This window comes from Rhododendron vialii, chromosome 5a (assembly GCF_030253575.1).
Source record: "Rhododendron vialii isolate Sample 1 chromosome 5a, ASM3025357v1".
Taxonomy (NCBI): domain Eukaryota; kingdom Viridiplantae; phylum Streptophyta; class Magnoliopsida; order Ericales; family Ericaceae; genus Rhododendron; species Rhododendron vialii.
Window position 1 is genome coordinate 26037057 of NC_080561.1, and position 13068 is coordinate 26050124.

Below are 13068 nucleotides of genomic sequence, written 5' to 3' on the forward strand. Positions count from 1 at the left end.
TCTCTCCAAGTATTTAATCAAAAGATTATTTGAGGATGCATTATCAACCGTAACGGTTAGAAACTTGTCAATTCCCCAATCCAATAAGCATTCTTCAACCATTCTACCAAGAGTATCACCTTTGTGATTAGGAACAACACAAAAATTCAGAATTTTCTTTTGGTACCTCCAATTCTCATCAATAAAATGACCCGTAAGACACATGTAATTCAGATTTTGGACCGAAGTCCAAGTGTCCGTTGTAAGACAAACCCTTTGATGCTTGAGTGTATATTTCAATGTTTTTTTCTCCTCCTCATACATGACAATGATTTGTTTTGCCATCGCAAACCTACGAGGAGGATTCCACATTGGTTGAACAACACTAATAAATTCTTTGAATCCTTCACCCTCGACAAATGAAAAAGGCAACTCATCAATCTCGCTAGTGCCCTTTTACAAGCGTCAGCACTAAAGGCCACAGGCACAAGGTTTGCACTTGTTTCACCATTGTGTTCTTTCTTTTGAAAACTAAGGAGTTTTTGCCTAGAACCCATAAATTTCTTACTCGGTGGATATTTGGTACACTGATACGCGAGATGATGAGTTAGCGATTTAGTACCATTTAATTTCGAGTGACAAGCATAATCTGTCCCACACCAATTGCATGTAGCCCTAGGTTTTGGATGACCTTTCGGTGTAATAAGTGTAAAATGCTTCCAACATGCAGCCCTTTTTTTGGGACAAACAACCTTCTTTTTTTCAGACTCATTGTTAATTTCAGGCATCAAATCATCATTTAATTCAGCATTTTGAGGGATATCAAACTCAGCACCTTCATCCATAATGTCATCATCATCCATATCATCCATCTAACACAGCAAAAAATTAAAACCAAAATAATCACAATTTGATTTTCATGTTATTCGTACACTAATCTAGTAATCTGATTTTTAGTCCATCACCTCATGTTCATGCGAAAATTAGGCAATATGTAAATTATAATTAAACAATATGTAAATTATAAACACTAAACTCATTAAACTCATGAACTATATTCAACAAAAATCTGATTTTCAAGCCAATATAGGGTTTTGAGATAGAATACCTCATGCTCATGGTTAGACATTTGTGATGTGATTCTGATAGTGATTTTCCCCCTTCCTCACACTAGCCTCTCTACATACACATAAACAAGACAATAATTTGGAGAATAAAGCACTAAAATTCCAAAAAAAGAGAGTAAATAACAGTGCAACTGGAGAATCTGTGGTGTGGGGCACTGGGGTTTTTGAATAAACAGACAATCAATCCCCAAGAAACCCTATAATAGCTATCAATCCTCAAGAAGCAAAGCCTAAAAAAATAGACAATCGCCAGTCACCACAAACAATCGAAAGCAGATCTAAAATCGGAACTAACCTTAGTAATGAAATAAGGTTTTGGAGACAAGGGAAAAGAAAGCAGATCCCGAAGCCCTCTCGAGTCCCGATGAAGTACAACGCTGATGGCTCGTGTTGGGATGGGGTGTTCTGATGGGTTTGGGGTCTGAAAAATGGGGGAAAATGGATATGTATATCAGAAAAATAGGGATGGAAGAGAGAGAAGGGGAGAAGGAGAGAGGGACAACGCCGGAGGGAAGAGAGAGGCCGACGATGGCTAGAAAAGCAAGTTAGGGAGAGAAAGAGAGAGACGAACCCAACAAAGAGGTGGGTTTCGATGGTGGTGGTGGGGCGGCGTCGGTCAGTGATTATGGGAGAAAGGGGAAAGAGGAGCCAGAGAGAGAGAGGAGCTTTGGAGCAGGGGAGCTAGGCTGCGTGTGTGGCTGTCTGTGTGATCTCTGAGTAAAATGAGATTAGAGTTAGAGATAAGAGTAGATTTAGGGTTTCAATGGACGGTCAAGATTAATCTGAGATATATAAAAAAAATATAAAACACATAATCGGTCGGTTCGGTCTAATTTCGGTTCGGGGTGATTCGGTCGGTCGGGGTTTTTCGGTTCGGTCCGGTCGGTCCAGATTTTACATAAACCGATACCGAACCGAAATAAGTTCGGTCGGTTCGGTCCACCCCGAACCCAAAATTTTTTGCTGGCAGCCCGACCGAACCGAACGGTCGGTTTTTTCGGTTTTTTTCGGTCCGGTCGGGTTCGTAACACCCATATAAACAGGTATAATAGATTGAGAACAAACACCTATGAGCATTTTTAAACAAACTGGAGCACGCTGTCCCAGAATGAAGCACGCAAAGGGAGACTATATGCACTGGCCAGGCCACTACATATAGGGACTACTTGCGTGCGCCATCGGTGTACTGGCGTGTGCCGAAATATCTAAACTTATAGCTCTTTTTCTCAACCCTCTGAGCTCTGGAAGGACCAGTTCACATCCAGGACAAACCACGCAGTTAGTATAGCAGAATAAATGCAGTTACAGGCATCAGAGATGGCTTTAGAGCAGTAAAATAAACAGAACACCCCATAAATAGTGTGGGGTACATAAACGGAGGCCAAGACTCGAATGTCATACAAGGGCTAGCCACTGGACCCATTGAAACTGTCGTACGCCAGTTACACTATGTGGTCAGTGCTTGGCTTTGCATGATCTTTGTTCTGGAACACGACGAGAAGGATCCCAGAGGCCCTCTAAAATAGAAATAACAGATAAGCAACTACACAGTTCTAAGATACAGAAAAATAGTAAACTGGTTCTTAGCATGCATAAAGGTGATAAGATGGAAGAAAAACAGAAAGATTGATGATCAATGATCCCCACGCCAGTGGTGCACATACAGTCATTACTGGCGTACGGCTTGTTAGTACTGGCGTGCGCCATTTCTCATTTCATACAGCTGTTAATATTTTGCCAGCTTGAGGCCAGGATTGGCATTAATTACCAACCTGGACCTCACTAGCTCCCCTCAGGGCTTAGAACAGAAAGGATCACAAAGGTAGTATAGCTTTGGTTTGAGTTAATGATGGGTTTGAGCTTGGAACTTGAGACTTGATGGATGGATGGTGAATGTTTAGGAGTGAGGGATGTGGGAAGGACTCTATTGCTTACTCTTCCAAAAGGGTGGTGGAGAAAAGAAAGCAAGAAAGCCAAGAGGGAGAAAAAGAAACTTGGAGAGTCTTAATTTGTGCAACCTTTTGCAAATGAATGCAAAGGGGTGTATTTATAGCCAAAGGGGTGACTGAGAGAGGAGTAATTAGTTGGGTTAGGGGGCTGGTTGAGCTAGGAAGGGAGCCTCCCATGCATTAAATGCATGGGACTAGGTGATGGGAGATGTAAGAGAGAAGGGGGAACGCCTCTGCAGAGTATAATCATCAGGGGACTATAGACTACGTCAGGGTGGCCACAAAAGTCCCAAGCACATGGTTGAATAGTGATGTTTGACCGACTTTTGACTGGCGTGCGCCGATATTGTACCTGCGTGCGCCGGTGGCAATTTAGTCAACAGCCGATGACTGACATATGGCAGTTGACCGGCACACGCCAGCACAATACTGGCGTAAGCAATTATGGTTTTGCTAAGGCCATTTGGCTCTGGCTTGAAGGGTCTTGGACAAGGCTCGACATAGGTTTGAATGAGGTTCAAGATGCTCAAAGCTCAAACACACCATTAGCCTCGGGGTGTTCTTGACCGTAATCATCATTGAGGAATCAAAATCTGTAAGTAAACTGTTCCGGACAGTCCAAAATAGGGTGTCTACAATACTCACCTGGAAAGGTATATGATTCTCCCCAAAACCCTAGATCTACATTCTCCTCCTGAGATCTAACTTGATCGTCGAAGAGTCACTGGGCTATCCCAGCCCTAGTGACTTGTTGTAGGTTCAGCAGCAGGAGCGCGGAGCAGCGGAAGGAGGATCCTAGCCTATATCACAATCAAGGTCCCGTCAAATCGAACCCCTACAATTGGCGACTCTACTAGGGACCTAGCCATCCTCTCGGCATTCATTTCCTTCTCTCCAGAAAACTTCGTTCATCGTTCCTACTTCAGATATGGTGGAGGTCGAAGAAACGCACCACAGCTACACCACCCTAGGGCTCGGCCCCCTCGGGGACCATAACCTGGCCTCCGACGGAGCCAAAGCCCTGGGGAAAGCACATGTCCATCGAAGTCGGAGCAGGGACCTCAACGCCGAACGGAGGACCGTCCTCCGAACATCATAAATGTGTAGCTAGATAGGGGAAAGTTTTGAACCTTAACCTATTATGTGAGAGTATTGGATTCGTGGCATTTAGCCTCCTGGCCGTTGACAATAGATCTAGAATTGGGACTTGGAGAAAAGGTAAAGGCCGGTAAAGTACAAACTCCAGTCCAAACTAGTGAGTCTATTCGAGACACTTTCAAGCATTGAATTCATAGATGGAAAGATCCATGATAAGTTATTATTCATGTTAAATTTGACTTAGAAGCCACTATGTGTGCTCCCAACGTTATTCTCGAGGGACTCATCAAACAACATTTCATTAGAAATTGGAATAGAAAAGGATTGCACTTGCACCATAAGCCTAATATTTCACCCTAAATCAAAATTTTGACCTCGGTAAGTACATGGTGAAGATGATTGTACTTATGGGAACCTACGCCATTGCTTGCCAAAAGGAAATTGCATAGAGATGTCCAGCATTTGGACAAATATCTACCCAGTTGATAATTGCCCATCTTTAGGATGAATTGTTGGGGAATATCTTAACATGGAAAACACATATTCATTTGCCAACTACATTAAGGATGTGTGGTTGCATGTAACTATTAAAAAAGTGCTCAAAGGTTGACAAAAAAAAAGTTTGATGTGCTTAAACATCTGCAAGATTTTAATGACAAAAGGACCATTGCTTAATTCAATTCACTTGTTTATTCAGGAAAGATGTGGTGCTACTGTCGGATGGTTTGCATGTCAATGTCCTACCTATATGGGAAGCGGTTCGTTGGACCACTCACAGATCTTGTTCTACATCTAAGGAAAGAGCTTCATTCTCAACCTTATGATGAAATTTACTAAAAGAAATACCGGCATGTTTGTGCAAAGGTACATACGTAACATGTTCTTAAATGTAATGCCTACAAAGCTCTATGTTCTTAAGGATTAAGCTACGACATTTGGCGTGAGTTTTGCTTACGTTGCAAAACTTTACCCTTGGATTAACAGAGCTAGACCTTGAAGAGCTAGACCTTGAAGAAATATTTGACTGTCGGATATGTGATTAATTATCAAGATTCTTGGTTCATTGTATAGTTCAACTTGGTTTCAGGCTTAGGTCTTGTGCAATGAAACATAGGAAACAAAAGTCAAGTGATCTTACAAATGTATTTTGTACATGCATGTTGGATGCAGGAAGATTTGTATTTCCCACACCCTTTTTATTCAAGATTTTCTATGGGATGGTCTTTACCTATTAACTGAGCCATTACTAACATGATGGCCCTTGAACAAGTTAGTGAGAGAAAAAGCACTTCAAGCAACGATGGAGCTCATTCATTACGAAGACGAAAATAGTCGATACATCACCATCGGATGTGTTGAGAAGGTTCTTTGCATGCTTTCTTGTTGGGTAGAAGATCCTCATGGTGATTCTTTTAAGAAACATCTTGCCAGGATCCAAGATTATATGTGGGTTGCTGAAGATGAATAAAAATGCAGGTACCAACAACTCATATATTATTCCCCTACTGGAACCCAATCGATGTGAATTAGTTTCTAAGTGTTGATTATTTGTTGAAAATTAATGACAAAAAACAATTAAAATAATGAAAATTTTCAAGATAGGGACCAAGAGAGATGTGAATTAAACCCTCAATTTTGTTGCAGGTTCTATTTGTAATCTAGCATTTGCTAAAATATTAATTATTGCAGAGTTTTGGCAGTCAGCAATGGGACACCGGTTTTGCAATTCAGGCACTTTTGGCATGTAATCTACTAGGAGAGTGATTATTAGGGTAGGTCATGGATCGCACTACCTAAGGACGCCAAAGCCACAGATGACCATAGGTACATACCGAAGAGGCTGGTGCACACGTGGAGTGGTCATTCGAAAGGGGTTTCCGCGATTAGGGTTTTCCTTAGGCATGGGCATTTGCCTCTCTCTGCGGGGATGGATACGAAGGTGAAGATTTGGGACGTGTTCAATTCGAGCAAGTGTATGAATGGTACATGGCGAGGCAATTCGCGATATCTGGTTTTTTAATGATGGGTCTAAGTTTTTGTCAACTGGATATGATAAGAACATCAAGTACTGGGATTCTAAAACGGGACAAGTGATATCGGCATTCTCTATCGGGAAGATACTTTATGTGGATAGGTTGAACCCAGATGAGGATAAGTAGAATATACTCGTGGTGGGCATGAGTGACAAGAATACCGGTCAAAAATTGTGGAGTTTATGAATACTGGTCAAATCACCCAAGAGTATGATCAACATTTAGGAGCAGTTAATACAATCACATTCGTAGACGACAACAGAAGATTTATTACTAGTAGTGATGACAAGTCTCTCCGGGTATGGAAATTTGGGATACCTGTTGTCATAAAGTATATTAGCGAGCCTCATATGCATTCTATGCCATCAATATCCAGCACACAAACAGAAACTGGCTAGCAGTGCAGAGTTTGGACAATCAGATTACAGCATTAGAGAGAGATTTCAGCTTAATAGGAAGAAAAGTTTTGTGGGGCAAATAGTGGCTGGATATGCTTATCGAACGGAAGGTTTGTCATGTCGGAGATGGTAAGGGTAAGTGCTGGTTTTGGGATTGGAAGAGTTGCAAAGTCTTTAGAACTCTTAAGTTTCATGAAAGGGGGGTATGCATTAGTTGCGAGTGGCATCTGTTGGAACAAAGTAAAGTGGCAACTTGCGGGTGGGACGGCTTGATTAAGCTGGTAAGATTTCTAATCCTTGACTCAAAGTAGCACATTTTTACCCTGTGGTTTTCTGGTATGACTGCTTTATATCACATGATTATGTTGTTTATTTTTGTCTCATTCTAGCTTATTTTGCACTATGGTAATGGTCTCTAGACTCTAGTAAACTTATTTCAATTCCCTTAGGTGCTCTGCTTCCATTTGCCAAGCCTAAATAATTTTGGAAAATCTCTGAAGTGATAAACTTTATTGACTTGTTTCTTGTGGTGGTATAAGGAGTGTCAGTCACGCATGGTAATGGATGGAACATTAGAGGGATAATCATAGTTTCATGGAAGGGGTATATTCAAGTAATAGTGCTTATGATGATCGAGAGAAAGAAAGAGAGTTAATTGGTGATCTTACCGGATTCCGGGTTACACAGGCAGGGTGAGTGGTTTTGTTTGTCACTCAATTTTTGTGTAAACGTTCCTCTTGATCTCTTTGCTTAAGTCCAAGTTCAGAGTATAATGTGCCAATAAGAAGATGGAGCCCGGAAGCTTCATAATGGATTTGGTAAGCTAGACCCCATGCAAAGGCTTGGTGTGTCTTAGGTGTTTTGAGAAACAAAGGAAAAGATCTTGTGCATGGAAGAAGTTTGATGGTGTATTGGAAAGGAAGAATCCCGTAGGACACCATTCATGGTTAATGTGGTGTATTTTTGTTGAAAAGAGCCTCATTCCTTTGATGGCTAAGACCATTGTTTTCTTGTTTGACGATGTGAGCAATGGTGGGTTTTGTTTTCTTGGGTGACGAGAGAGGTGGACGCTTTTCTCGAGTTCTTGTGGAGCTGTTGATAATTCAGCATTTGGATTCTTTTGGTTTTGAATTCCGTTCTTTCAAGTAAGATTACCACAGGTCAATTCTGTTGGAATGCATTCATTTTGGTTTTCATGTCAGAGTTTGTTTGCTGGTATATTCTAAATACTTTGGACAATATCTGGAGTAGTAAACCTCATTGACCCGTGATCTTGTAGTTGCGTGATGAGTGTCACTCAATCTCACATAAATATGAATCTAAAATGCATAAATGATGAGTATAATCAAACCTAGTTTAATGCTAACAGTCTCATTTTAAAAACAAATGCACTTCAGAACTCAAATACAATTTCCCGCCCCCTAATATTTCACCACGGTATCAAAAAACAACTTACACAATCAAATAAACGGGCACGATGGTCATGTGTTGCACAAGGCATTCCCCCTAGTATTTGTTGATATAAATGTTAATGCCTTAGTGGTAAAGAATGACGAGGAAGGTTAACACTGAGCAATTGATGCTTTTCTCTCAGAAGACGAGGAAGGTTTGAATTTGAATTACTTTTATTATAGTTTGAGCTGTTGGACTCCCCTAAAAAATACTTTTCCTCAACTATTTTCCTATACAAAGTGTATGTAGAAGTTTGAATGTTGTCATTGTAATACACAAATGGTTAATCTAAAAGGTGTTTTCAAACTGAGTATATGTTGGAAGTTCTTGAAAGTATGTGACATTCTGAAATTGTGAAACACAATAGACCCTGAACACCACAACTTCTCCCACCGCCACAATCAGCCCATCATCACCACCTTCATCATGCAACCACCACCCAAAACTCCTCCACCAGCCAAATCTAGAGGTGTTCAAGAAAATCGCCTAAACCGCAAAACCGATCCAATCCAGACCGAATCATCCTATTTCGTCCAGTTCTGCAGTTCTACGGTCAGGTTATGGTTCCAAAAAAATAAGAACCGTTAATTTTGGTTCGATTACTGGTTCTCAATTAATGAACCGCGGTTAGAACCGAACAGGATCGTTTAAAACCAAGATAAATATAGAAATACATATGTGTGTAATTAAATATGTATTTGAATTTGGTAGGTTAATCTTTTCCTTGCTAAACTTAATTTATTTAGAGATGAAATCTTATTTGTTAGGAAAGCTTTTATTTTCTTCTTACCTTTCCTATTCCACAAATTATTTTCCTATTTCTTTAATTTTATGAGTTCATATTTTGTGAATAAGTGTTTGGATGCTTATTGGATAGAATCGAAACCGAAATAAAATCGGACCAGTTTTGTGGCTTGGTTCTGGAACCGGTTCCATGTATATATTGGTTAGGTTCTGGTTCCCAATTTTCTAGAACTGTTTGAAATGGTTCGGTTACTAGTTTTCTAGAGAACCGGACCAATCCGGACCGTGTGCACCCCTAGCCAAATCACCACCACCACAAATCCCACCCGAAGCCATCTTCCACCAGAACGCTACCACTTGCACATTTCTCTATCTTAAACAATCGCTACCACCAAACTACAAAATAGAAAACCTGCGCCGCCGTGAACCCTGCGAGCAATCGGATCCCATGAAAGACCGCCGAAGAGCCCGCAAATCGGTCCTTGCAAACGAATTAAGACACCGGAGGCTGAGCACTTTCGTACGCCGATTCAAGTCCACCAATCCGCAACCACCTCCAAATTTCCATGACCACACCCCAGGCGTCAGATCCCTCTGTCGTTAGGCCAAAACGATAGAGAACGATGAGGAGGATAAAGGAGGGAAGAACACCGGTGACAAAAAGTGAGTGAGAAAAACTAAAACGGATGTAGGGTTAAGGGAGAAAAGAAGATTAGGGGAAAGGAGAGAGAGGGAGAGAAAGAAAATAGGAGGATGATGAAAGGAAGGAGAAACACATGGCGGAGAAGGAATGGCATCCCCCCCCCGGCTGAAGTGTTATAGTAATATTATAAAATTGAGAAGTGAAAAAGAAATATATTCAGCATAAACTTTAATATTGGATTCTTCAGGGATGCCCGATCTTTAGGATCGATTATATGAACTTGTAATAAATCTTCAAGACTTGTCACGTTCTCGATTTTCAACGTAAATAATAATATATTTTTCTAAGATAAAATATCATCCTCACACATGTGTTCCAAAAATAATATGCCAAGATCCGATATATAGTCTAACGTCCTTCACAATTGCATCGAAAGTTATAAATCCTTTACATTCCTCCATAATCAACTGAGTTGTAATTATTATTACATTTTCAATAACCGAAAACATAATTTACAACAAATGATAATACAACTCTCCTAATCAAGTTTTCCAAAAATACACCCAAATGCACTTCAAGCATATAAATTCACACAAACACACAGTCAATTAAAACATATCATTCACTTGCACACAAGCACATAAACACACAAGTTACCAATAAACACATATCACATTTAAGATAATAAGAGGAAGGTGTTTAAATGAGACCAAGTCTCCTCCCACGGTTCCCAAGTATTCAAATTTATAGCTCTGATACCATTTTGTCACGCTCCGCTCTCACACAAACCAAAATACATGATCAATAAAGATAAGTCTCTGCCTATAAATAAAAATGAGATGATCAACCATGCAGCGAAGTCACTTCTGAATAGTTAAACCTCTTTAAAATCTCGTCCATACATGATATGATTTTATAAAAATTTGAAGGATGCATTTATTTTTAGGACTTTCTAAAAATGGAGACAACCAATGGCGAAACCCATACATTTTATAATACGGCAATATTAGTTTTGAGAGACTTCCAACAACACAAAACAAAATACTAATTGTAACAAGCTACACATATGTGGTTGATGGAGGTCTCAAAAAACTAATATTGTCATATTATAAAATGTACAGGTTTCGCCATTGGTTGTCTCCATTTTTGGAAAGTCCTAAAATCAAACACATCCTTTTAAATTTTTATAAAATCATATCATGTATGGACAAGTTTTTACAGAGGTTGAACTATCCAAAATTGACTTCGCTGCAATATGTTTGATCATCTCATTTTTATTTAGTCGGAGAGTTATCTTTATTGATCACATATTTTGGTTTGTGTGAGAGCGGGGCGTGACAGGATTTATTTTGGATCAAGAAAAATAATTGTAATAAATCTGTTGGACTTATAATGCGCTGCTATAAATAGAAGTAAATAGATAACTGCAACGTAACAAAAATATATGATCCACTTATTCTTTACAAATCCTCTATATTTCTAAATCATGTTCTCACATGAAATTTTAAAATATGAGAGATTCAAAGTTGTTGGAGATACTAAACTCCCTTTGTTTTAAAAGATGTCATGAGATAATTAAATAAGTAAATTTGCTAAAATATGATTAACCATCGGGATTAGCCCAGTGGTCAAACTCGTGTTTTTCTTAAGGAGGCCACAGGTTTGAAGCGGTGTGGTGGATTCAATACCACGGACCCATCCACTTTATGGCAATAAGTAGGATACTTCGAGTATCAATTATCTCAATCAAAAATACTTTTGGTAGTTTGGCTGACGAATACTGCTGGTATTCAGGAAAGAAAATACTTCACGTATTCAATCGATAATAAATACTTTGGATATTTCATAAATACTTTGTATTTGAATTTTAGTGAATACTTCAGGTATACATGTAAACAATACCACAAATGAAAAATGGGGGAATGTGAAAACCATACTCTTCCATGTTGTCCTTCTTTGTAAATGGAATAGCACGGGAATGTGGAAACCATTCTCTTCCATGTATCCTACTATATACATAACATTAAGAGGTGGAAGATAATACAATAAGAATTTCTTAATATGATTATCTCACAAACCTTTATCTCAGCTAGCTAGAGTCATGCTGATAATGTGTTATAAAAGTGAAGAAATAAAGAACAAGAGAACACAATATATATTTAAAAAGGGTTTTGCTAGAAACTGCCCAGTGGGCATACACAAGAAGACAATCTTCTAATCAAATCATCTGTCAAGAGTTTCTCCTTTCATCTCAATTTTCCCAATTATTCAGTACGTGTCTCTACACTTTTTTAGTGACCATATTACCCTTCTCCTTTTAGCTTTTTCTTTGGTTTTCTTTTCATCATGCAGCTTTTCACTGTTTCTTTCTTCTTCTTTTTATCAACTTTTCACTGTTTCTGGTTTCTCTTTTTCATTAAGGATGGTTTCTTTTTTTCAAAAACGGAAGTTACATTAAGAACTAGTACACACAATTGGTACCAAAATATTCCCTCAATTTCAAAACATAAAAGTTCACTTTCACTTGTTATTAGACCCCGTTCCAAAAACCTTTTTAAAAAATAAGTAGCTTATTTAACATTTTCAAATTCAAAAATAATGTAAATAAAAAACATATTTTTGATTTTTTTTTTTGCACCGTTTAAAAGATCTTGATAAGATCTATTAAACAAGATCCATATTGCTAAAATAATTATTTGCATTAACACATAATTTTTTAGCATGAAATTGACTTCTTAAAAAATAAGTACTACTTATTTTCGTAAACTCATAATTTTTATCTTGTTTATATTTTTCAATTTACTCTATAATTTTTTTCCAGTAATGTTTGCAACTATGATGGCCCTGGCGGCGATGTGATTGGCCATGATGGCTTAGTTCCTATAATTATGGCAGAGTCTATGAAGATTGGAAAGTGAGACCCCGTTCCAAAACACCTTCTTAAAAAATAGTAAATATTTATTTCATGTTTTCAAACTAAAAAATAATGTAAATAAAAAATAATTTTTGAATTTTTTTAACATCGTATAAAAGATCTCGATAAGATTTTGCAAATAAAGATCTTTCAAATAGGGAGCTGATTTTGCCACACCCTAAATTGTTAATGCCACTCCCTTTTTTGTTTTTATTGAGTGAAATTACTAAAATACCCTTGTTCTTTATGATGCCTACTTTCTCTCACTTGCCAAATGACTGACTAGCCCTTTTCTCTCCAACTACAAAGGAAATAAAAGAACACACGGAAATTATAACCCGAATCTGCTCCTCTCTCTTGCAACTAACTTAGAAAAAAAGGGGCAGACAAGAACTAAAAAAACCCAGAAAAGGTTTCTTCTCCTTTCTCTTGCAACTGACTTAGAAAAAAAAAACATCCAAAAAACTCCATTAAAAAACATACTTCACTACTAAAACCATACAATTCCAATTAAAGCTTTATCATCCATCACATACAGTCATGCAATTTCATTAGTTTTACATACATTTCCACAAAAATTTAGCAAGTTCCACATGACTATTAGTTCTTCAACTAGTCCAAAAACATTGAACAAGTTCCCCACAAATTGATTCTGCACATTTAACTAATTTGTGCTCCGCAAAAAGTGGATGCGTCTTTGTCTAATTTGTGCTCTGCAAAAAACAGAAAAA

The 13068-nt window shown here is 38.5% G+C and overlaps 1 protein-coding gene and 1 pseudogene across 1 annotated transcript; both read left to right on the forward strand.

Annotated features, from left to right (window-relative positions):
- Positions 1-3441: 3441 nt before the first annotated feature.
- LOC131327737 (beta-amyrin synthase-like) lies at positions 3442-5917 on the forward strand (annotated as a pseudogene).
- Positions 5918-5921: 4 nt separating this feature from the next.
- On the forward strand, positions 5922-7801 carry LOC131326556 (uncharacterized; the record flags this gene model as incomplete). The annotated part of the gene is given in 7 exon segments (XM_058359377.1): positions 5922-6130; positions 6132-6342; positions 6345-6558; positions 6561-6605; positions 6608-6679; positions 6682-6702; positions 6705-7801. Coding segments are annotated over 7 exon segments (963 nt in total), but the record flags the coding sequence as incomplete, so codon positions are not given.
- Between the last annotated feature and the right edge of the window lie 5267 nt (positions 7802-13068).